General features: G+C 43.6%; 3 protein-coding genes across 9 annotated transcripts in view; 1 reads left to right on the plus strand and 2 right to left on the minus strand.

The window, feature by feature from the left end:
* LOC115124949 (single-stranded DNA-binding protein 3-like) overlaps nucleotides 1–1,954 on the minus strand; it is a 33,502-nt gene extending 31,548 nt beyond the window's left edge. For 2 of the 4 annotated variants that reach the window (XM_029654451.2, XM_029654450.2), the window contains exons 1-2: nucleotides 1,837–1,954; nucleotides 494–671 (exon numbers count right to left, since the gene is read on the minus strand). In XM_029654451.2, the coding sequence (XP_029510311.1) occupies nucleotides 494–671; nucleotides 1,837–1,894 (236 nt within the window). In that variant the 5' untranslated portion in view covers nucleotides 1,895–1,954. The remainder of the gene's footprint in view (nucleotides 1–493; nucleotides 672–1,836) is intronic. The other 2 variants (XM_029654454.2, XM_029654452.2) reach the window with 1 other exon arrangement.
* acot11b (acyl-CoA thioesterase 11b) lies at nucleotides 1–21,840 on the plus strand. 4 transcript variants are annotated; one of them, XM_065009594.1, is made up of 16 exons: nucleotides 1–407; nucleotides 7,559–7,757; nucleotides 8,000–8,069; nucleotides 8,229–8,289; nucleotides 8,630–8,731; nucleotides 8,817–8,997; nucleotides 14,819–14,972; nucleotides 16,070–16,189; nucleotides 16,470–16,608; nucleotides 16,796–16,851; nucleotides 17,127–17,193; nucleotides 17,370–17,453; nucleotides 17,827–17,960; nucleotides 18,135–18,266; nucleotides 18,520–18,646; nucleotides 20,370–21,840. In XM_065009594.1, exons 1-16 carry the CDS (start codon nucleotides 318–320, stop codon nucleotides 20,526–20,528), a joined length of 1,875 nt encoding a protein of 624 aa, XP_064865666.1. In that variant the 5' UTR covers nucleotides 1–317; the 3' UTR covers nucleotides 20,529–21,840. The 4 variants fall into 4 exon arrangements, with proteins under 4 accessions (XP_064865666.1, XP_064865667.1, XP_064865669.1 ...); XM_065009595.1 differs by having other exon boundaries at nucleotides 2–407; nucleotides 8,862–8,997; XM_065009597.1 differs by having other exon boundaries at nucleotides 380–468.
* The window catches only part of lrriq3 (leucine rich repeats and IQ motif containing 3), an 8,597-nt gene continuing 4,622 nt past the window's right edge, over nucleotides 21,819–25,793 (minus strand). The window contains exon 8 of the mRNA XM_065009598.1: nucleotides 21,819–22,175. Within this exon, the coding sequence (XP_064865670.1) occupies nucleotides 22,004–22,175 (172 nt within the window). The 3' untranslated portion in view covers nucleotides 21,819–22,003. The remainder of the gene's footprint in view (nucleotides 22,176–25,793) is intronic.

Here is a 25,793-nt window from a genome sequence, read left to right on the forward strand (position 1 = left end):
ACCACCGACTCCAAAGGGCCTTTTCGCACGATGGCTTTCCAAACGCTTCAAATCGGAAACATTGTAACCAAGGAGAAAACGCGTAATTATAGGTCGATAAATGAGTGTTGGATACGACCCTCGTAGCGGCAACTCAAACAAAGTAGTAACCAAAACACTGGGGGAAGCTACATTTTTAATCAATTAATGTAACATACAATACGTAAAGCAAATTGAACGGTGCATTTGTTTAAGCTATTAATTTTTCCATAAACAAATATATATATATAGTTCACAGACCCTTAATAGAAAATAAAAGCACCCATTTACGTGCAGTAATGAGGCCAAGGAAGAGCATTAAAGCCGAAGTCAGAAACGGGAACGAATGGCGAGCAGACAAGGCGGTTCATTCAATTCCATCCTCCTCGGTAAGAAGAAATTCGCTGTCCGGCAAACCACAAAGCCGAGGTGGGGTATAATATGCATTAGGTAAGAAATATGTTTGAAAACTTACTTTTCCCGTGCTTGTCCATCCGACGGCACAGCGGACCCTTTGCCTTTAGGGAACATGATTTTGTGAGGGTGAACGCCCGCCTTATCTTTCTCTATTTTCGCTATTTCATCTGTCAGACCATCAGTCTGCCACGGCCGCGACCCTCTCTCGCACTCCTTACTGCACTTCTCAACCGAGCCTGGTCAAGGAGAAGGGGATAGGGCTAAATTGACTGGCAACTATTTTCACCAATGAGCGTACAGGAATTCCATTTAGCCCTGCCTTAACGTTATGTCATGCTTTGCTGTTGCCAATTGGAGGTGGTTGTTACAGTAGGACATCTACTTTACATATCCCAACGTTCATTATCATGCAAAGTAAGAATAAAAGGCACACTTTATTCAACATTGAGAGGTATCATCTAGACAAGCACTCCAGTTTCAGCCCTGCTATGACGACAATGTATTAAATTGTAAGTGATTATTGGAGCCTAAATTATACTTTTTCCATTGAACATGAGCAAAACAAAACCTGTTTAGTGTATTTTCATTTTAGGCGAACGGGTTATGCTAATGTTAACCCATATTATATATAATTTCTGTGTTTGAAATGTCAGTCATAGACTATTGTGAAATGCAAAGGTTTTTTCCCCCTAAGTAGTTTTAAAAAATGTATCAATCAAATGTATTTATAAAGCCCTTCTTATATCAGCTGATATCTCAAAGTGCTGTACAGAAACCCAGCCTAAAACCCCAAACAGCAAGCAATGCAGGTGTAGAAGCACGGTGGCTAGGAAAACCCCTAGAAAGGCCAAACCTAGGAAGAAACCTAGAGAGGAACCAGGCTATGTGGGGTGGCCAGTCCTCTTCTGGCTGTGCTGGGTGGAGATTATAACAGAACATGTCCAAGATGTTCAAATGTTCATAGATGACCAGCAGGGTCAAATAATAGGTCTAGGCTACCACCTGTTTCCATCTAGTCTAATATTTTATAATTGACTATTCACGAGTATTAGATCTGAACTGAAGTAGCAGCATCTTCCTCTTTAAGAAAACGGCAAGTAAAAAAGAGACACCTTATTGGTTGTTGATGTGGAATAGGTTCACGTGTTCTTAAAAGCTGTTGACTGTAACGAAGCACCCGTAGGTAAACAAGATACACGCGTCTGGCTGAAAATTAGTATTGTATCCTAAAACGAGCAATTCGAATGTCCTGATATCACATTGCTACCATTTGTATTGTCATTAGCCTTCTATTTTTGGTACTTTGCAAATTAAAGGCTAGCCTACTGTAGCCTCACACACCATCGTTTAAAAAATGGTCTTCTCATTTGTTTTAAATCCGATTAGACTCAAACTAGTTACCTGAAAGTATTTTTCTGGAGTTGTTTAACCGAGTTTTGTTCTCATTGACAACACACATCTTATTCCTGATCGACTGGTGAATTTATGTAAACCAAATAGGCCTCCAGATATGACAATGCATTTCAACTCCGCGATAGCCGAGGTGCCAGTCACAGTTAGTTGATGGGGGGTCTTGAAACCGTCAGCAGACGAGGCTATAATGCTGCGTTCATAACCAACTGGGAATGTGGTATTTACTACATGCATGGGAAAAATCCATTTGAATGCCCCTCCAACTGGAAATTACAAGTGGGAAACTTGTCATCACCTACTAAGGAAATTACCTTGATAACATTTTCAGCAGTTAAATGCAACAGCAAACCTTTATAAAGATACAGTGCCTTGCGAAAGTATTCGGCCCCCTTGAACTTTGCGACCTTTTGCCACATTTCAGGCTTCAAACATAAAGATATAAAACTGTATTTTTTTGTGAAGAATCAACAACAAGTGGGACACAATCATGAAGTGGAACGACATTTATTGGATATTTCAAACTTTTTTAACAAATCAAAAACGGAAAAATTGGGCGTGCAAAATTATTCAGCCCCCTTAAGTTAATACTTTGTAGCGCCACCTTTTGCTGCGATTACAGCTGTAAGTCGCTTGGGGTATGTCTCTATCAGTTTTGCACATCGAGAGACTGAATTTTTTTCCCATTCCTCCTTGCAAAACAGCTCGAGCTCAGTGAGGTTGGATGGAGAGCATTTGTGAACAGCAGTTCAGTTCTTTCCACAGATTCTCGATTGGATTCAGGTCTGGACTTTGACTTGGCCATTCTAACACCTGGATATGTTTATTTACTTTCGCAAGGCACTGTAACTATATGAATGTTTTTTGAACACTATCATTTGTTTAAAAGCATGATAGCTGTACTTTTATCTTATGGTTGTTGCAGCTTGTTGGTCATTAGTCAATCGGCATTTCTCAACCAGTTCAAAGCACGTGAATGCATCCAACTGGTAATTACAACTTCACAACTGGTGATTACCACCTTCCAACTTGGTTATGAACTAATCTTAATTTATTGGGGTAAATTGTGAGAGCTAGCTGGCACTCCTTCTGTAAATATTATGTAAAAAAAACTATCTTGGCTCTCAACCTGTAACCTTAAATTCACTATAGACAAACGTTGTTACGGGGTTACGCCAAATTAAAATGTGATTCATGTTTTTTTTTTATAACAAAATCCTTCTTCACATTTTCAAACAGTACATTTATATTTTCCAACGGGACTATACATTTGGGTGTTTTTTCTCACCCAAAATAACATTAAACTGTAATATTCATATGTGCAAAACAAGACATAAACCATCTAGTGTTAAGCGTAATAACAACACAATGTCAAATACAGGTAGCCTAGTCAAATAATTAACATCCAATCACATAAACCGTTTCTCTGTCGTGGGAAACCTTCACTCTTGCACAGACATTTAGAAACGAAACATGACCATTTGGAAAATAAGCCACGGGAGCATTTTCAGCGAGAATAAAGACGACTTTTGAGTAGTAAGACATGTATAAAAGCAACAGGTACCATTAATAAGAAGGGTCTAGAAGTGTCTTATATGGTGAGCTACTGAGTGGCTAGGACAGGCAAGCCTCATTCTATTGTGGAGGACTTATTTCTTCCTGCTGCCGCGGATATGGCTGGGACAATGCTGGGGGAAAAGGACAAAAACTATACAGACAAAGCATTCCTCATTCAACACTGTTTCACGACGCATCAGTGACATGGTAGGAGATGTTTTGAAACAATTACTGCTTCGCATACAAACTAGTGAATTATATGCGTTACAGCTGGATGAGTAAACAGATGTGGCGGGCCTGGCACAGCTCCTGGTATAGGTCTGTTACGTTTATGGGGGGGTCAATGAAGGAAGACCTCCTCTTTTGCAAACCAGGACAACATGAGAGGATATTTCTAAAGTACTGGACAACTTTGTGACATCAAATGGACTTTGGTGGTCAAGATGTGTTGGTATCTGTACTGATGGCGCAAAAGCCATGACAGGGAGACATAGTAGAGTGGTAACGTGCGTGCAAGCAGTTGCTCCCGATGACATTTGGGTAAACTGCAGCATCCACCGAGAGGCTCTTGCTGCCAAGAGAATGTTTTGGAAACTACAGTGAAAATGGTTACCTTTGTTAAAGCAAGGCCCCTGAACACTCAAGTATTTTCTGCATTATGTAATGATAAGGGCAGCGACCATGTAACGCTTTTACAACATGCAGAAGTGCGCTGGTTATCAAGGGGAAAAGTATTGACATGTTTTTTTGAATTAAGAGACGGGCTTAAAGTTGTCTTTACTAACCATGATTTTCACTTATCTGACCTCTTGCATGATGATGACGTTTCTCACACGACTGGCCTATCTGGGTGTGTTTCCTCTCCTGAATGATCGGAATCTAGGATTACAGCAACTATATTCAATGTGAGGGACAAAATTGAGGCTATGATTAAGAAGTTGGAGCTCTTTTCTGTCTGCATTAACAAGGACAACACACAGGTCTTTCCATCATTGTATGTTTTTTTGTGCACATTGCAGAGTTATGTGCATCCTTTCAAGCATACCCTTCTCATTAACCTGTGAGTTATTCACAATTTGTTATGAACAAATAAGGTTTTATATGTAAGATGGCTAAATAAAGAGCAAAATTATTGATTATTATTTGTGCCCTGGTACTATAAGAGCTCTTTGTCACTTCCCACAAGCCGGGTTGTGACAAACTCGCACTCATTCTTATGTTGAATAAATGTATCGTTTAGTATGTGTGTGTGGCAGGCTTACAATGATGGCAAAAAACAACAGTGCGTTGACCTTGGTGCTAGAGGGGGTACGCAGCTGGAGGTTGAATGTTTGAATGGGTACAGGACTATAAAAAGTTTGGGAACCACTGCAGACTGAGTTATCTTTCAGGGGACCTTGTGCTATAGGCCTATACAGGGACGTAACTTTAGTTTTAGAAGTGGGGGGGGGACATAATTATATATATATATATATTTTTTATCCAGTCGGATAAACACTCCAAACAGCCTACCTGACCGCTCGGAAACGTACGCATGGTTCTAAAGCACACTGTTGCCTCGTTTTGTATCATATTCCAATGATAAAACTTGGGGGGACAGAAATTAAATTTCAGAATGGGTGGGATATTAGAATGGGGGGGGGGCATAGTAATACATGGCACAGCTCATGCAGTACATGGTCATTGGATAATCGCTAAGACTTCCCTGTTCACATTAGGTTGTGTATGTGGAACACTTTGAGAGGAATAGTGTTACCTCCCTTGGACAGAGGTATGCACCTATGGCACCAGTAGTATCTGCAGGGGCACTGGGTCGTGTACTGTACTTTATTTTCCCAATCAATTTTTGGTTTATTTCTCATTAGATGAACCGACTTGCCTGGCTAAATAAAACTCTTTGTTATATCAGGAAAAAATGAAAAAATATTCACATTCAAAATATGAATAATTTTTTCTGATATAACAAAGAGTTTTATTTAACCAGGCAAGTCTGTTAAGAACAAATTCTTATTTACAATGACACCTACCCTGGCTACAGGTTTGGACCAATTGTGCACTGCCCTATGGGACTCCCAATCACCACTGCACCACTTGGGAGCGCATCAACATGTTTGTTGTTATATCTCAAACAGATCTTTGAAAATGATTCATAATTCAAAAGTGAATATTTACATTAATCTAATGAGAAATTAACCTAGCCTATACCACAAGGTTCCCTGAAAGATAGAACAGCAGAGTATTTAGCCTACTATGAACGTTTTTACAATACTGCTTGATGCTCCTCTGCCCAGTTTAAAAAACAATAACAAATACCCCAGTTGCGCTCTTTCATGCAGATCTCAGCTTTAAATATTTAAAACTGTTAATGGACCATTTCCACATTAAAGTTCCACCTTAAGTGTCATTTAAATTGGTACCCCACGTCCAGCAACAGGAGGTGTGTCTGCTCTGTTTAGCGGCGTCATGCCACCAGTGATGTATATAAACCCTTGATTGCAAACGCTATGTATTGGCCGTTGAGAGTCTATGAAGCCGCCAGTCAGCCATATTGGCACTCTCTATTAGGAGCGGTCATCGGAATTCATGGAATTCTACCGTATTTCAATTAAATGTTTCAAGGACAAAATCACATGTATTTATTGGTTGTTTATTTTGTAGTGGGACAGTAACCGTACTCTGAATTTTTTATTTTATTTGTATGTTTAGCTCACATAATATATTTAAAAGTATGCATTAAGGTGAATGTAATATAATAAACGTGTCAAAAACGAAACTAGACGTTAATAAATGCATTTCTATAGCTTCCAAAATCGTTTTGAGAACCCAGGAGGAGTACCAAGATGGCTGCGCGGTGGAATCTGTATTCCAGGGTTTATATACATCATTGCATGCACGCCACACAGTTGTGTCCGGAGAATGAAAGAATTGGCAGAGAGTGGAGACTTACACGAGACTGAAAAGTTTTGTTTTGCTTATTCATTCATGCAAATGTGACCTGACCGTCTGCTGAAAAGTTCCCTTTGGGTAAGTCTATTTTATTGTCTTGGGAAATTATGTAAAACGTTTAAAGAGCGATTGCCTAGTCATTGTTTTTACTCTGTCACGTTTTACTCTGTCAATATATTCCATCAGTGAGTGACTCATTCCACCACGCGTATAGCCTAGTAGTCTCATGAGTGTGAGATAATAACCGAATAACTGGACGAATCCCGTTTGTACAGTAGACCAGTCTATTGGACGTCACTGCTACTGCTCCACTAAATCGCATGTCCGGTGAGCACGAGACAGGTGACCATTTCATTTGAACAGAGAGCTGGAACAGACAGTTGATAATACAAATAGACTAACTGCAACGTTCTATTTTAGCCGTAATAGAAGAATACACTAGTCTATTCTTTGAAGTTGATTTATTTTCAACCAGATGCGTGGTCTACAGTCAGCGAGTCTTTCGAGTTTCCTATCCAATTCACTAAGGGTATTATTATACAGCATTACATAGTGTTCTTCGAGGGAAAAACATGTTTTTAAGCAATCTGTCAGATGACAAACTGAGCTACAGATTTTTTCCCCCAAGTAAAGCACCTTCTTTTGTGAAGCACAATAACCATTTTGTTGGGGCATGAGTGTGCTGCTTGAGCGAAGTATTATTTGAAGGCACAAAAACAGGAGAAAATTGCAAAAAAAGAGGAACAACATGTTTAGTTTAATTGAGACGTGATTACTCCGTTGTATAAGTTATTTTGGTATTTCCATGAGACCCATTGCATAAACAAAGCAGTTAGGGTGGGAATTGCCTCTTGTTCACCTATAGTCCTTCTGCGAGCCAAGTAGGCTTAGCTCAGACTGGAATAATCTGTTTTGTTCTGAATTATTTTTCCTTGTAACTAGATTAAGATTTCCTCGAATGTTATAAATAGGGTGCCACTAAGACCTTGGCATAATGAACTAATATAATCATTTATTCAAAGAGCTTGAATAACTACAATAGTCTTTATAGTTTGTATTCTAAAACCAACCTAGCAGCACCTTTTTTAAAGAGGTGAAACAGTGTACAATAAATGGTTATAACACCATGCATGACACACTAGATTGAGTCTATCCCTTTCAAGTACTGTAATACACTTTAGCTTCTACTTTTCCCCTGTGTCCTGTACAGTCCAGAGTCATGTCGTGTGAGAAGGGCGACGGAGACCCCATGGAGGATCCCCTCTTCATCTTGGAGAGTGGCGAGGTGTACAGGAACCCCACAGAGGTCAAGATGAGCCAGATCGTGATGCCCTGCCACGCCAACCACTGTGGAGAGCTCAGCGTAGGACAGCTGCTCAAGTGGATGGACTCCACAGCCTGCCTGTCTGGTGAGCTATGACCTTAACCTCATAGTATGACCTCTAAAGAAAAAGCGGTCCCGCTCAAGTCCCAACCTGGGGCTCTGGCCAAAAATAGTACACTTTTTGGAAATAAGGTGTAATTTGGGACGCAGACTCTGACTGCAGCCCTCCGAGACGTAGCTTGAGATCAACAGCTATGGAGTCCTGTCAGCCGACAAGGCACGTATGTACTGTACATATGATGTTTGTGGACCTCTATGTTGTCACAGCTGAAAGACATGCTGGGTCTCCCTGTATTACTGCCTCTGTTGACGACATCCACTTTGAGCACACTATAGGGTAAGTATTTCACTTCCTGAAACATACCTTTTCAGTATATTTACAGTGACATATAGCCTTTAGCTTAGCCACAGAAAGGAGGGGCTGGTGTTCTTCTGTTCACACTGTAACCACTGTCCAATGTTAATCATAGAAATGTTTGTTTATTATTTTACGCAGAGTCGGACAGGTTGTTAACATCAAGGCAAACGTGAACAGAGCCTTCACATCCAGCATGGAGGTTTGTGGGGACACCATCTTTGATCTTTGTGTAGTAAATATTCAATCTATTGAACTTTTGTTTTGAAATCATTAATAATGTATGTTGGGGAGAGAAATGATAAACAATGCTGTTCCATAATAGAGGGTCCCTGTTTACAACCGGTGTTCTTTACTGTAGAATCTAGTCCCGTTTTAATTCACCAAATGGTAACCTATGCTCTGTGTTCAATGATAAAAATGTACAATTAGGGAATAGAGGGCACAATTTGTGACGAGACCTTACTAATATATGTATGTAACAATATGTCTGGCACTCTGCCTGGTGTCATCATATGATGCCACGTGGGCCCTATCCGCAGGTGGGCATCACGGTAAGCTGTGAGGACCTGTTCAGTAGCTGCCAGTGGAACGTGTGCAATGCCTTTGCCACCTTTGTGGCTCGACGTACCGAGGAGGGGAAGGTGAGGGCTGAAGAGTGAGGGGGCACCCATCTTGGTTTGACAGTGTTGGACGTATCAACCACATCAATATGTCATGCTTCAATAGGAGGACACACACACAGTGTTGGGGTGTGTGTGTGTGCACGTGCAGGTGCAGCTGAAGCAGGTGATTCCGCGGACGCAGACAGAGCAGATGGAGTACAGCATCGCGGCAGAGAGGAGGAGGATGAGACTGACTCATGCTGAGATCATCACAGACCTACTGAGCAGCAACACAGCTCAACTAGGTAGTATACTGTCAACACACAGCTCAACTAGGTAATATACTGTCAACACACAGCTCAACTAGGTAATATACTGTCAACACACAGCTCAGCTAGGTAGTATACTGTCAACACACAGCTCAGCTAGGTAGTACACTGTCAACACACAGCTCAACTAGGTATTATACTGTCAACACACAGCTCTGCTAGGTATTATACTATAAACACACAGCTCTGCTAGGTATTATACTATAAACACACAGCTCTGCTAGGTATTATACTATAAACACACAGCTCTGCTAGGTATTATACTATAAACACACAGCTCAGCTAGGTTGTATACTGTCAACACACAGCTCAGCTAGGTTGTATACTGTCAACACACAGCTCAGCTAGGTAGTATACTGTCAACACACAGCTCAGCTAGGTAGTATACTGTCAACACACAGCTCAGCTAGGTAGTATACTGTCAACACACAGCTCAGCTAGGTAGTATACTGTCAACACACAGCTCAGCTAGGTAGTATACTGTCAACACACAGCTCTGCTAGGTATTATACTGTCAACACATAGCTCACCTAGGTATTATACTGTCAACACACAGCTCAGCTAGGTAGTATACTGTCAACACAGCTCAACTAGGTAGTACACTGTCAACACACAGCTCAACTAGGTATTATACTGTCAACACACAGCTCAACTAGGTAAACACATCTCAACAGCTCAACTAGGTAACTGTCAACACACAGTATACTGTCAACACACTGAAACACATCTCAACTAGGTAACTGTCAACACACATCTTAACAGAGCTCAGCTAGGTAGTATACTGTCAACACAAGCTCAGCTAGGTACTATACTGTCAACACACAGCTCAACTAGGTTGTATACTGTCAACACACATCTCAACACACAGCTCAGCTAGGTAGTATACTGTCAACACACAGCTAGGTATTATACTGTCAACACACAGCTCAACTAGGTATTATACTGTCAACACACAGCTCAGCTAGGTAGATCTCGGTCAACACACAGCTCAGCTAGGTATTATTCTGTCAACACACAGCTCAAATAGGTATTATACTGTCAACACACAGTTCAGCTAGGTAGATTTCTGTCAACACACAGCTCAACTAGGTATTATACTGTCAACACACAGCTCAACTAGGTAGTGCACTCTCAACACACAGCTCAACTAGGTATTATACTGTCAACACACAGCTCACCTAGGTATTATACTGTCAACACACAGCTCAACTAGGTATTATACTGTCAACACACAGCTCAACTAGGTATTATACTGTCAACACACAGCTCAACTAGGTATTATACTGTCAACACACAGCTCAACTAGGTATTATACTGTCAACACGCAGCTCAACTAAGTAATATACTGTCAACACACAGCTCAAGTAGGTTGTATACTGTCAACATACAGCTCAGCTAGGCTGTATACTGTCAACACACAGCTCTGCTAGGTATTACACTGTCAACACACAGCTCAACTAGGTATTATACTGTCAACACACAGCTCAACTAGGTATTATACTGTCAACACACAGCTCAACTAGGTATTATACTGTCAACACACAGCTCAACTAGGTATTATACTGTCAACACGCAGCTCAACTAAGTAATATACTGTCAACACACAGCTCAAGTAGGTTGTATACTGTCAACATACAGCTCAGCTAGGCTGTATACTGTCAACACACAGCTCTGCTAGGTATTACACTGTCAACACACAGCTCTGCTAGGTATTACACTGTCAACACACAGCTCAGCTAGGTAGTATACTGTCAACACACAGCTCAGCTAGGTAGAATACTGTCAACACACTGAAACACATCTCAACTAGGTAACTGTCAACACACAGCTTAACAGAGCTCAGCTAGGTAGTATACTGTCAACACACAGCTCAGCTAGGTAGTATACTGTCAGCACACAGCTCGGCACACAGCTCAGCACACAGCTCAGCTAGGTATTAATCTGTCAACACAGCTCAACTAGGTATTACACTGTCAACACACAGCTCAGCTAGGTAGTATACTGTCAACACACTGAAACACATCTCAACTAGGTAACTGTCAACACACAGCTCAGCTAGGTAGATTTCTGGCAACACACAGCTCAGCTAGGTAGTATACTGTCAACACACAGCTCAACTAGGTAATATACTGTCAACACACAGCTCAACTAGGTAGTATACTGTCAACACACTGAAACACATCTCAACTAGGTAACTGTCAACACACATCCTAACAGAGCTCAGCTAGGTAGTATACTGTCAACACACAGCTCAACTAGGTTGTATACTGTCAAGACACAGCTAGGTAGTATACTGTCAACACACAGCTCAACTAGGTAGATTTCTGTCAACACACAGCTCAGCTAGGTATTATTCTGTCAACACACAGCTCAAATAGGTATTATACTGTCAACACACAGTTCAGCTAGGTAGATTTCTTTCAACACACAGCTCAGCTAGGTAGCATACTGTCAACACAGCTCAACTAGGTAGTACACTGTCAACACACAGCTCAACTAGGTATTATACTATAAACACACAGCTCAGCTAGGCAGTATACTATCAACACACAGTTCAACTAGGTAGTACACTGTCAACACACTGAAACACATCTCAACTAGGTAACTGTCAACACACATCTTAACAGAGCTCAGCTAGGTAGTATACTGTCAACACACAGCTCAACTAGGTATTATTCTGTCAACACACAGCTCAAATAGGTATTATACTGTCAACACACAGTTCAGCTAGGTAGATTTCTGTCAACACACAGCTCAACTAGGTATTATACTGTCAACACACAGCTCAACTAGGTTGTATACTGTCAGCACACATCTCAGTTAGGCTGTATACTGTCAACACACAGCTCAACTAGGTTGTATACTGTCAACACACAGGTCAACTAGGTTGTATACTGTCAACACACAGCTCAACTAGGTTGTATACTGTCAACACACAGCTCAACTAGGTTGTATACTTTCAACACACAGCTCAGCTTGGCTGTATACTGTCAACACACAGCTCTGCTAGGTATTACACTGTCAACACACAGCTCAGCTAGGTAGTATACTGTCAACACACAGCTCAGCTAGGTAGAATACTGTCAACACACTGAAACACATCTCAACTAGGTAACTGTCAACACACAGCTCAGCTAGGTAGTATACTGTCAGCACACAGCTCGGCACACAGCTCAGCACACAGCTCAGCTAGGTATTAATCTGTCAACACACAGCTCAGCTAGGTAGTATACTGTCAACACACTGAAACACATCTCAACTAGGTAACTGTCAACACACAGCTCAGCTAGGTAGATTTCTGGCAACACACAGCTCAGCTAGGTAGTATACTGTCAACACACAGCTCAGCTAGGTAGTATACTGTCAGCACACAGCTTGGCACACAGCTCAGCACACAGCTCAGCTAGGTATTAATCTGTCAACACACAGCTCAACTAGGTATTATACTGTCAACACACAGCTCAGCTAGGTAGTATACTGTCAACACACTGAAACACATCTCAACTAGGTAACTGTCAACACACAGCTCAGCTAGGTAGATATCTGTCAACACACAGCTCAGCTAGGTAGATATCTGTCAACACACAGCTCAACTAGGTAGTATACTGTCAACACACAGCTCAACTAGGTAGTATACTGTCAACACACTGAAACACATCTCAACTAGGTAACTGTCAACACACAGCTCAACAGAGCTCAGCTAGGTAGTATACTGTCAACACAAGCTCAACTAGGTACTATACTGTCAACACACAGCTCAACTAGGTTGTATACTGTCAACACACAGCTCAACAAAGTACTATACTGTCAACACATAGCTCAACTAGGTTGTATACTGTATTTTTTTGTAATGTCAGTTGAGTTCACTCAACAAATCAAAGCACAGATTGGAGGGTACACTTCCCTAATTTTACTTCCTGGCATGGGTACACTCCAAGTGGATGCCAGTCCACCTATTATGCCGTCATTGACTTGAATGGAGACACCCTTTTTATTCATTCTGTTTCTATGATCAGGCTTCCTTTAAGGCCCTAGTTAGAGTTTATAAGGCCCACATACAGTGCATTCGGGTATTCAGACCCCTTCCCTTTTTTCAAATTTTGTTACGTTACAGCCTTATTCTAAAATGGATGACATTCATTTTGTTCTACATCAATCTACACACAATACCCAAAATGACAAAGCAAAATGTTTTTTTGACATTTTTGCAAATCTATTAAAAATAGTATTCAAACCCTTTGCTATGACAATCAAAATTGAGTTCACGTGCATCCTGTTTCCATTGATCATCCTTGATGTTTCTACAACTTGATTGGAGTCCACCTTAGACATGATTTAGAAAAGCACACACCAGTCTATATAAGGTCCCACAGTTGACAGTGCATGTCGGAGTAAAAACCAAGCCATGAGGTTGAAGGAATTGTCCGTAGAGCGCAGAGACACAGATCTGGGGAAGGGTACCAATATATTTATGCGGCATTGAAGGTCCCCAAGAACACAGTAGCCTCCATCGTTCTTAAATGGAAGAAGTTTGGAACCACTAAGACTCTTCCTAGAGCTGGCTGCCCGGCCAAACTGAGCAATCGGGGGAGAATTGGCCTTGGTCAGGGAGGTGACCAAGAACCCGATGGTCACTTTGACAGAGTTACTATGTGGAGATTGGAGAACCTTCCAGAAGGACAACCATCTCTGCATGACTCCACCAATCAGGCCTTTATGGTAGAGTTGCCAGACGGAAGCCACTCTTCAGTAAAAGGCACATGACAGCTCGCTTGGAGTTTGCCAAAAGGCACCTAAAGATTGAACTCTTTGGCCTGAATGCCAAGCATCACGCCTGGAATAAGCCTGGCACCATCCCTATGGTGAAGCATGGTGGTGGCAGCATCATGCTGTGGGGATGTTTTTTCAGCGGCAGAGACTGGGAGACTAGTCAGGATCGAGGGGAAAAATGAACAGAGAAAAGTACAGAGATCCTTGGTGAAAACCTGCACCAGAGCACTCAGGACCTCAGACTGGGGTGACGGTTCACCTTCCATCAGGACAACGACCCTAAGCACACACAGCCAAGACAACACAGGAGTGGCTTCGGGACAAGTCTCTGAATGACCTTGAGTGGCCCAGCCAGAGCCCTGCCTTGAACCTGATCGAACATCTCTGGAGAGACCTGAAAATAGCTGTGCAGCGATGCTCCCCATCCAACCTGAGCGCTTGAGAGGATCTGCAGAGAAGAATGGGAGAAACTCCCCAAATACAGGTGTGCCAAGCTTGTAGCGTCATACCCAAGAAGACTAGAAGCTGTAATTGCTGCCAAATGTGTTTCAACAAAGTACTGAGTAAAGGGTCTGAATACTTATGTTAATGTGGTATTTCAGATTTAATTTTTTGCAACATTTTCTAAATCTTTTTGCTTTTGCTTCGTCATTATGGGGTATTGTGTGAAGATTGATGAGGGTTAAAATGATTTAATCTATATTAGAATAAGGCTGTAACGTAACAAAATATGGAAAAAGTCGAGGGGTCTAAATATTTTCCGAATGCACCGTAAGTCCGCAGGGCGGCAGGGGGTTAAGCGTGTTGGGCCAGTAACCGAAAAGTTGACGTAAATGTAGTTATAGCTTATAAGGTCCTAGTTATAGCTGATAAGGCCCTATTTATAACCTTTACATGTCACAGGATACCACAGATGTCCAAGTCCCACTTATCTCTAATATGAAATGATATCAGTGGCAGTCACACCCGTGCCCAGCCTGGTGAAGAGCAGCATTACAGTCCAGTATGTGTCTGTGCGTGTCAACAGGAGAGTGTCAGGAATACCAGGGTGCGGTGTCAGCAGAGCGAACCCGGGTGGAGAGTGTGGAGCTGGTGCTGCCTCCCCATGCCAACCACCAGGTCAGCACCTTCGGGGGTCAGATCATGGCCTGGATGGAGAACGTGGCCACCATCGCAGCATGGTGAGTGTCTGGTCTGTAGCCTGTCCTTCTCATAGAGATAATGAGGTTTCTTAGTGTGACAGAATATGGAGATAGTATGTATTAAAGGCCCCATGCAGATGTCATTTCTGGGTAACAATTAAGTACCTTACTGTGATTGTTTTTCAATGAAAATTGTCAAAAAGAAACAAAAATATCAATTTCTCAAGCAAGAATTTTGCTTGGACTGTCTGAGTGGGGGGGGGGAGAACTAAAAACAGGCTGTTATGGGTAGAGAGGGTTGGACCTCTTTCTTATTTGTCTATTAACTAGTTAACCGCCTGCTGATGTCACTAGGCAGACTAAAAGCTCTTACTCTAAAAGGGCATTATCATCATTTGAACAGTATTATTCTAACCTCATAGTGTGGAAATCTATATAACACAGAAAAATCACATTTTGACTGCACTGGGTCTTTTAATATACACTGAACAAAAATATAAACACAACATGTAAAGTGTTGGACCCATGTTTCATGAGCTGAAATAAAAGATCCCAGAAATGTTCCATAAGCACAAAAAGCTTATTTCTTTTACATTTTGTGCAGAAATATTTGTTTACATCCCAGTTAATGAGCATTACTCCTTTGCCAAAATAATCCATCCACCTGACAGGTGTGGCATATCAAGAAGCTTATTAAACAGCATGATCATTACACAGGTGCACCTTGTGCTTGGTACAATAAAACACTTTAAAATGTGCAGTTTTGTCGCACAACACAATGCCACTGATGTCTCAAGTTTTGGGGGAGCGTTGCTGAGGAATATTTCTGTCTGGAATAAAGCTCTGTGGGAAACTCATTCTGATTGGCTGGGCCTGGCTCCCACCCATGGGTGCACCCCTGCCCAGTCATGTGAAATCCATAGGTTTCAATTGACTGATTTCCTTATGTAACTCAGAAAAATCTTTGAAATTGTTCCATGATGCATTTTATATTTTTGTTCAGTGTATTTAGTAGAATGAGTAGATCTAAACCATGTTGACTTTTTCTTCTGGAGAAGAAATGTGATAATGCTATTAGTCTAATATGCTCTCTTTCCTCCATCCTCTCTCTCGCTCATCTCACTCTTACTCTCTAGTCGTCTGTGTAACGCTCACCCCACTCTGAGGACCATAGACATGTTCCACTTCCGGGGCCCGTCTCACATCGGTGACCGGCTGGTACTAAAGGCCATTGTTAACAATGCCTTCAAACACAGGTGAAACACAAGTCTTATTCATTAGGCACCAAACTGAAGAAAATTAGAACCGCTTGTTCTCAACCACTGTCCAATAACCGCCTGTTTTAGTTTCTGTTGAAAAACTTATATTTTTTGTTGTTGCTACAGTGAGCCCCAATGAACTGAATGAACTCAATTTCAGCTTTGAGGGATATTTACTGGCAACAAACCAATGAATGGGAAACTGGTATGGCAACCTTTTATGTTTGTATGATATTAGTCTATGTAACCTATTTGTGCTTGTGTGTGGGTGTTCCAGTATGGAGGTGGGTGTATGTGCAGAGGCCTACCAGGGTGCGGGTGCATTGCGGCACATCAACAGCGCCTTCATGACCTTTGAGGTGCTGGACAAGGACAGGAAGCCACGTACATTACCCCGGATACGACCCGAACCTGTGGTGAGTTCTGCAGATGACCTCAGAAGAACAGTCTGTTGGACCTGTGGAGTGTGTGTGAGAGAGAGACTGCATGCAAGAGTGTGCGTGTATGTTTATGGAGGTCTCTGTTAAGAGATACATTCGTCTGCTCATCCAATGTTGGTGCAGAACTGTGAAAGCCCATTTCACATGTTTATTTAATTGTCAGGATGGGAAGAGACGCTATCAGGAGGCTATTGCTAGGAAGAAGATCCGTCTGGATAGGTGAGGAGATGAAAATCATCACAGTACTATTCCCCATTTCTATCAGTTAGTGCAGGGGGTGTCAAACTCATTTTGTCCCTCCAGTAGATGAGCCCCCTCCCTTAAAAATCTATTATATACAGTATATCATTTTTTTTGCTAAGACATCATGCCAGACCACATTAAATCGGGCTGATTGAGTGATACCCCTGAATTAGTGTGTAAACAGTAAACCAAACCATTGAGTCAACACATTTTCATCTGTTTTGACATTACTATACACTGTCTGTTTACAGAAAGTACATAATCTCCTGCAAGCAAACGGAGGTTCCTCTGTCTGTGCCCTGGGACGTCAGCAACCAGGTAACACACAAACACAAACGGACCACAACTTACTACTACTACTCCTAGATTCAATGTGTTGTTTTGGGGTTTCATAACAGATTTAACACTCTACTGCCTCCCTGTGTACTGGCCTGTGCTTGTTTTGAAACAACAATCATTCTTCCGATTCTGAATCCAAACCTTATTTTCCCCAGATGTATCTCAGCTACAACAATGTGTCTGCACTGAAAATTATGGCTGCTCGAATCAACTGGATGTTAAGCTCTGAGAAAAATAAGGTTAGTATTGGAAGTAGAAAAGGGTAAGAATATGATTCAACACCATTGATATTATTCATTACAATGATGTTCAAGGATTGCATGTGTCCCCTCTCCTCCTCCCCACTGTCTAATCAAATCATTACTTTCTAATGCACAGTCATAGTTGCACCCCTCCGAATTCGGCCCACACGTTGCTTTGATTAAGTTGGGACTGGGAGGAAGGAATGTGCAACAAGTCAACCGTCTTTCTTAAAGGAGCTCGCTACATATAACATTCCACTAAATGTCAATAATATGTCATGTCTGTGGTAGTAAAGGAATTGGCTCTGCTTTAACCTGTAAAGATCCTATATTCATGGTCTAACCCCCCTCCTTCCTGATCTGTTCCAAGGTCAGTCTGTACACGCTGGAGGAGAACCAGATACTGTGTTTTAAAGTGGAGACTCATGTCACTGTCCCTGCTGAACAAGTATTCCATCTGCTCTCAGACCTGCGCAGGAGACATGAGTGGGACAGGCATTACCAGTGGGTATCACATTCACAACTGACGTAGTCACAACAGTCACAGCTAGGCGGAACACAGCCACAAGTGGTCACAACCATTCACAAAGTAGTTACTATAATCCTTTTGATATCCAATCTACATTTGGATTGAAACCTCAATTTCACAGTGTGCCTTTTCCCTTTCGTCCTATGTAGAAAATGTGATGTGATCATCCAGGCAGATGAGGATGACACTATCTACCGCGTAGCCACTCCGTGTGTCAGTAAGGGGGGGAAGGGCCAGGACTTCATCCTTCTGGCCTCTAGGAGGAAGCCCTGTGACTCCAGGTAACGCGGCCTGTCTGTCATCCATCAGCATCCTGACTTCACCAATATGCTTTATGTTTTGCTTGGTCTTTGTTCCCCAATGACTCAACAATCCTTCCTACTTTCCAATGGCACTGCATTCTTTTTATGTTCTCTCTTCACCATAACTTACCCGGGTCTGGTTGTGTCCCACAGTACTGTATCTATCAACCTGCCCAATTCCACATCTTTATCATGCTCTAATGGTGCGATCCACCTCTTCTGTCCACCTCAGGGACCCGTACCTGATTGCCCTGCGCTCTGTCACCCTGCCGACCCACCCTGCCACTGAGGACTACACCCGGGGGGAGGTGCTCTGTGCCGGCTTCAGTATCTGGGAGGAGTCCAATGCTGTCACCAAGGTGGGGCAATGGGGCTCTTCGCTAGCTAAGCGAAAATCTTGCCTGGTCCATAATCTGTTTGTGCTGTAAAGCCGACTTCTATGGTCATTGTCATGTCAAACATGACCGCAACCGTAGTTGGTAAGACAGTAGAAACAGATCTGGGACCAGCTAGCTCAGTGATTTTCTTCATCCCACAGTGTATACACCTTATCCTGTAAGCGGAGTGTAGAAAGAAGTGCAAGCTTTCCACCCACCCTCTTCGGAGGACAAAAATAAATGTTGTTTTTACATCTTTCTTTTGTTATTACATACACGGTACTTTTTATATTTTTCTACAGTAGTTACATAGCAAGAATAAAGACATGTGATATTTTGATATACATTACATCTAGATAGATGATAAACTCAGCAAAAAAAGAAACATCCCTTTTTCAGGACCCTGTCTTTCAAAGATAATTAGTAAAAATCCAAGTAACTTCACATATCTTCATTGTAAAGGGTTTAAACACTGTTTCCCATGCTTGTTCAATGAACCATAAACAAATCATGAACATGCGCCTGGAACGGTCGTTAAGACACTAACAGTAGGCAATTAAGGTCACTGTTATGAAAACTTAGGACACTCAAGAGGCCTTTCTACTGACTCTGAAAAACACCAAAAGAAAGATGCCCAGGGTCCCCGCTCATCTGGGTGAACGTGCCTTAGGCATGCTACAAGAAGGCATGAGGACTGCAGATGTGGCCAGGGCAATACATTTCCATGTCCGTACTGTGAGATGCCTAAGACAGCGCTACAGGGAGACAGGATGGACAGCTGATCGTCCTCGCAGTGGCAGACCACGTGTAACAACACCTGCACAGTATCGGTACATCCGGACATCACACCTCCGGAACAGGTACAGGATGGCATCAACAACTGCCGAAGTTACACCAGGAACGCACAATCCCTCCATCAGTGCTCAGACTATCCGCAATCGGCTGAGAGAGGCTTGATTGAGGGTTTGTAGGCCTGTTGTAAGGCAGGTCCTCACCAGACATCACCGGAAACAACGTTGCCTATAGGCACCAACCCACCGTCACTGGACCAGACAGGACTGGCAAAAAGTGGTCTTCTCTGACGAGTCACGATTTTGTCTCACCAGGGTTGATGGTCGGATTAGTGTTTCTCGTCGAAGGAATGAGCGTGACACCGAGGCCTGTACTCTGGAGCGGGATTGATTTGGAGGTGGATGGTCCGACATGGGGCGGTGTGTCACAGCGTCGTCGGACAGAGCTTGTTGTCATTGCAGGCAATCTCAACGCTGTGCGTTACAGGGAAGACATCCTCCTCCCTCATGTGGTACCCTTTCTGCAGGCTCATCCTGACATGACCCTCCAGCATGACAATGCCACCAGCCATACTGCTCGTTCTGTGCATGATTTCCTGCAAGACAGGACTGTCAGTGATACTTTTGCTTTTGATCCCCCCCCCCTTTGCTCACAGACACATTATTCAAGTTCTGTTAGTCACATGTCTGTGGAACTTGTTCAGTTTATGCCTGTTGGTGAATCTTGTTATGTTCATAAAAATATTTCCACATGTTACGTTTGCTGAAAATAATTGCAGTTGACAGACAGGACGTTTCTTTTTTTTTGCTGAGTTTAGTACTTCTACATTATACATGTTTTCAGTCATAAATATTATAGAACATGTGCTTTTTGTTTTCTTCTTGGACCACATTGTCCCTGTGTTTTACCTCAGATCTCCTACTACAACCAAGCCACACCAGGAGTCCTCCCTTACATCTCCAACGACATTGCAGGCCTTTCATCCAGCTTCTACGGCACCTTCCACTCCTGCAACAAGTACCTGGAGGAGAACAGAGACAGCCTGGTCGTCCTGCCCCCCTCTGACCTGTGACCGACTGGTTTCATCATGCTGGCCCAGCACCTCCTACCCCATGGGGAGGCAGGGTAGCCTAAGTGGTTAGACCAGCAACCGAAAGGTTGCAAGTTCAAATCCCCGAGCTGACAAGGTACAAATCTGTCATTCTGCTCCTGAACAGGCAGTTAACCCACTGTTCCTAGGCCGTCATTGAAAATAAGAATTTGTTCTTAACTGACTTGCTTAGTTAAATAAAGGTAAAATTTAAAAAAATCCACCCCTCCTCTTTAGGAGATACAGTTCTGGGATACCCCCTCTTGACCTCAACTGCCAAGGAAATCAGAAGTTATGCATTTCTCAAATGTGGGATTAGTCAAAGGACTTTTTGTTGTTACTGTCTTTGATGTGATATTCCAGTGTACATTTTCTACACTACAGGTTACTTACTTATTGCAGTTGGGCTCTGTATTAAATGTTAGGTCTTATCTGGGCAATAAAACAGTTAGTAGCCCTATGCACATGAGAAGTATACAAGTTGGTTTGTTATGCTACAGTTAGGCTCCAGAGTGAAGCAGCAGTCTAAGGCACTGCATCTCAGTGCCAGAGGCATCACTACAGTCCCTGGTTCGATTCCAGGATGTTTCACACCCGGCCGTGATTGGGAGTCCCATAGGGCGGCGCATAATTGGCCCAGCATCGTCCGGGTTTGGCTAGAGTAGGTCAACATTGTAAATAAGATTTCTTTCCTAACTGACTTGCCTAGTTAAATACTCTTAGACTGCCAGAACTTTTAGACTGCCTGGTCCCAGTTTGGCATGACAATGACCATGGCAATGACTTGGCTATACAGCTCAAACATATCTGGGACCAGGCTATTTAGACCTAATATTTTTTTAAATGTGCAATACTACGCTCTGTAATAAATGTTAGATCTTATCTGGGCATTTAAACAGTTAGTAGCCCTATGAACGTGAGACATGCAAATTGGTTTGTTATGCTTCAGTTGAGTCTGACATGCTTGTACATGTTCTGCCTTGTCTCTAGCTACTGAACTGTGGGTAAAAAAGCAGACTAGTTCATGCCTGAGCATTTACATGCAGCTTGTTTTAAAATACTGGTAGGATATGTCCTACCTCATTGAATCATGTTCGTAATCAACCTTTCAAATCTGTAGTCAAGATGTACATTAACTGTAATTTTGATTTGAGAGACTAATCTCAGAGACAAATGGTTAGCTTAAAAAAAAAAAACAGATGTGGACAATGGCCAAGTATTTCAACATGAGTAGACATCATGAGGTGAATGAATTTCTGTGATTTCACTCAAACAATAAACACTATAGACCTTGGTTTGACCTCTCTTGTTCATCTTCCCAGAATCCTCACATTCCTTACTCCTTGTGGTTTCATAAACAGAATTAAAGATAAACAAATAGCCCCCCAAAAAACAGTTCATAGCATTAAACATTTGTGAAGCATGGTGGAGGGATACAGGGGGACCAGAGGTGGTGATCAGGCAGTCTGGTTGACCGGTACAGGATGCAGGACCTCCATCTTGGCATGGCTGGCCTTCACACTGGCCACTCTCTCCTGGGCTCGGAGGAGTTGGTTGGTGTGCTTTGTGGCCAGATAAGTGTCTCTGTTCACTCTGGATGTAATGGCCTCCTCCTTTAGAGACTGTTGCCTGTAATACGTAACAGCAAACACGAGAATGGTCCCACTTTAAAATAACTTCCAAGGCTTTATGAAGCTTTCATAAACCATTTATAACACATTCATAGATGCCTCAATTATCAATAATCATGCCATGCTAAATAGTGCCTTCGGGAAAGTATTCAGACCCCTTGACTTTTTCCACATTTTGTTACTTCACAGCCCTATTCTAAAATGTATTAAATATTTTTTTCCCTCAGCAATCTACACACAATACCAATATTGACAAAGCGAAAACAGGTTTTTAGGCAAAAAAAAACAAAAAAAAGATACCTTATTTACATAAGTATTCAGACCCTTTGCTTTGAGACTTGAAATTGAGCTCAGGTACATCCTGATCATCCTTGAGATGTTTCTACAAATTAATTGGAGTCCACCTGTGGTAAATTCAATTGATTGGACATGATTTGGAAAGGCACACACCTGTCTATATAAGATCCCACAGTTGACAGTGCATGTCAGAGCAAAAAACCAAGCCATGAGGTCGCAGGAATTATCTGTAGAGCTCCGAGTGGCCTCCATCATTCTTAAATGGAAGAAGTTTGGAACCACCAAGACTTCCTAGAGCTGGCCGCCCAGCCATACTGAGCAATCGGGGGAGGAGGGCCTTGGTCAGGGAGGTGACCAAGAACCCAATGGTCACTCTGACAGAGTTCTAGAGTTCCTTTGTGGAGATGAGAGAACCTTCCAGAAGGACAACCATCTCTGCAGCACTCCACCAATCAGGCCTTTATGGTAGAGTGGCCAAATAGAAGCCACTCCACAGTAAAAGGCACATGACAACCTGGTCTGATGAAACCTAGATTGAGCTCTTTGGCCTGAATACCAAGCTAGCCTACATAGTCAACAACGCAGCCTCTGCCAGCTAGCCTACTTCAGCAGTACTGTATCATTTTAATCATTTTAGTCAATAAGATTCTTGCTACGTAAGCTTAACTTTCTGAACACTCGAGACGTGTAGTCCATTTGTCATTCCAATCTCCTTTGCATTAGCGTAGCCTCTTGTGTAGCCTGTCAACTATGTGTCTGTCTATCCCTGTTCTCTCCTCTCTGCACAGACCATACAAACGCTCCACACCGCGTGGCCGCGGCCACCCTAATCTGGTGGTCCCAGCGCGCACGACCCACGTGGAGTTCCAGGTCTCCGGTAGCCTCTGGAACTGCCGATCTGCGGCCAACAAGGCAGAGTTCATCTCAGCCTATGCCTCCCTCCAGTCCCTCGACTTCTTGGCACTGACGGAAACATGGATCACCACAGACAACACTGCTACTCCTACTGCTCTCTCTTCGTCTGCCCACGTGTTCTCGCACACCCCGAGAGCTTCTGGTCAGCGGGGTGGTGGCACCGGGATCCTCATCTCTCCCAAGTGGTCATTCTCTCTTTCTCCCCTTACCCATCTGTCTATCGCCTCCTTTGAATTCCATGCTGTCACAGTTACCAGCCCTTTCAAGCTTAACATCCTTATCATTTATCGCCCTCCAGGTTCCCTCGGAGAGTTCATCAATGAGCTCGATGCCTTGATAAGCTCCTTTCCTGAGGACGGCTCACCTCTCACAGTTCTGGGCGACTTTAACCTCCCCACGTCTACCTTTGACTCATTCCTCTCTGCCTCCTTCTTTCCACTCCTCTCCTCTTTTGACCTCACCCTCTCACCTTCCCCCTACTCACAAGGCAGGAAATACGCTCGACCTCATCTTTACTAGATGCTGTTCTTCCACTAACCTCATTGCAACTCCCCTCCAAGTCTCCGACCACTACCTTGTATCCTTTTCCCTCTCGCTCTCATCCAACACTTCCCACACTGCCCCTACTCGGATGGTATCGCGCCGTCCCAACCTTCGCTCTCTCTCCCCCGCTACTCTCTCCTCTTCCATCCTATCATCTCTTCCCTCTGCTCAAACCTTCTCCAACCTATCTCCTGATTCTGCCTCCTCAACCCTCCTCTCCTCCCTTTCTGCATCCTTTGACTCTCTATGTCCCCTATCCTCCAGGCCGGCTCGGTCCTCCCCTCCCGCTCCGTGGCTCAACGACTCATTGCGAGCTCACAGAACAGGGCTCCGGGCAGCCGAGCGGAAATGGAGGAAAACTCGCCTCCCTGCGGACCTGACATCCTTTCACTCCCTCCTCTCTACATTTTCCTCTTCTCTCTCTGCTGCTAAAGCCTCTTTCTACCACTCTAAATTCCAAGCATCTGCCTCTAACCCTAGGAAGCTCTTTGCAACCTTCTCCTCCCTCCTGAATCCTCCTCCCCCCCCCTCCTCCCTCTCTGCAGATGACTTCGTCAACCATTTTGAAAAGAAGGTCGACGACATCCGATCCTCGTTTGCTAAGTCAAACGACACCGCTGGTTCTGCTCACACTGCCCTACCCTGTGCTCTGACCTCTTTCTCCCCCTCTCTCCAGATGAAATCTCGCGTCTTGTGACGGCCGGCCGCCCAACAACCTGCCCGCTTGACCCTATCCCCTCCTCTCTTCTCCAGACCATTTCCGGAGACCTTCTCCCTTACCTCACCTCGCTCATCAACTCATCCCTGACCGCTGGCTACGTCCCTTCCGTCTTCAAGAGAGCGAGAGTTGCACCCCTTCTGAAAAAACCTACACTCGATCCCTCCGATGTCAACAACTACAGACCAGTATCCCTTCTTTCTTTTCTCTCCAAAACTCTTGAACGTGCCATCCTTGGCCAGCTCTCCCGCTATCTCTCTCAGAATGACCTTCTTGATCCAAATCAGTCAGGTTTCAAGACTAGTCATTCAACTGAGACTGCTCTTCTCTGTATCACGGAGGCGCTCCGCACTGCTAAAGCTAACTCTCTCTCCTCTGCTCTCATCCTAGACCTATCGGCTGCCTTCGATACTGTGAACCATCAGATCCTCCTCTCCACCCTCTCCGAGTTGGGCATCTCCGGCGCGGCCCACGCTTGGATTGCGTCCTACCTGACAGGTCGCTCCTACCAGGTGGCGTGGCGAGAATCCGTCTCCACACCACGTGCTCTCACCACTGGTGTCCCCCAGGGCTCTGTTCTAGGCCCTCTCCTATTCTCGCTATACACCAAGTCACTTGGCTCTGTCATAACCTCACATGGTCTCTCCTATCATTGCTATGCAGACGACACACAATTAATCTTCTCCTTTCCCCGTTCTGATGATCAGGTGGCGAATCGCATCTCTGCATGTCTGGCAGACATATCAGTGTGGATGACGGATCACCACCTCAAGCTGAACCTCGGCAAGACGGAGCTGCTCTTCCTCCCGGGGAAGGACTGCCCGTTCCATGATCTCGCCATCACGGTTGACAACTCCATTGTGTCCTCCTCCCAGAGCGCTAAGAACCTTGGCGTGATCCTGGACAACACCCTGTCGTTCTCAACTAACATCAAGGCGGTGGCCCGTTCCTGTAGGTTCATGCTCTACAACATCCGCAGAGTACGACCCTGCCTCACACAGGAAGCGGCGCAGGTCCTAATCCAGGCACTAGTCATCTCCCGTCTGGATTACGGCAACTCGCTGTTGGCTGGGCTCCCTGCCTGTGCCATTAAACCCCTACAACTCATCCAGAACGCCGCAGCCCGTCTGGTGTTCAACCTTC

The sequence above is a fragment of the Oncorhynchus nerka genome, linkage group LG25 (genome assembly GCF_034236695.1).
Source record: "Oncorhynchus nerka isolate Pitt River linkage group LG25, Oner_Uvic_2.0, whole genome shotgun sequence".
NCBI lineage: Eukaryota > Metazoa > Chordata > Actinopteri > Salmoniformes > Salmonidae > Oncorhynchus > Oncorhynchus nerka.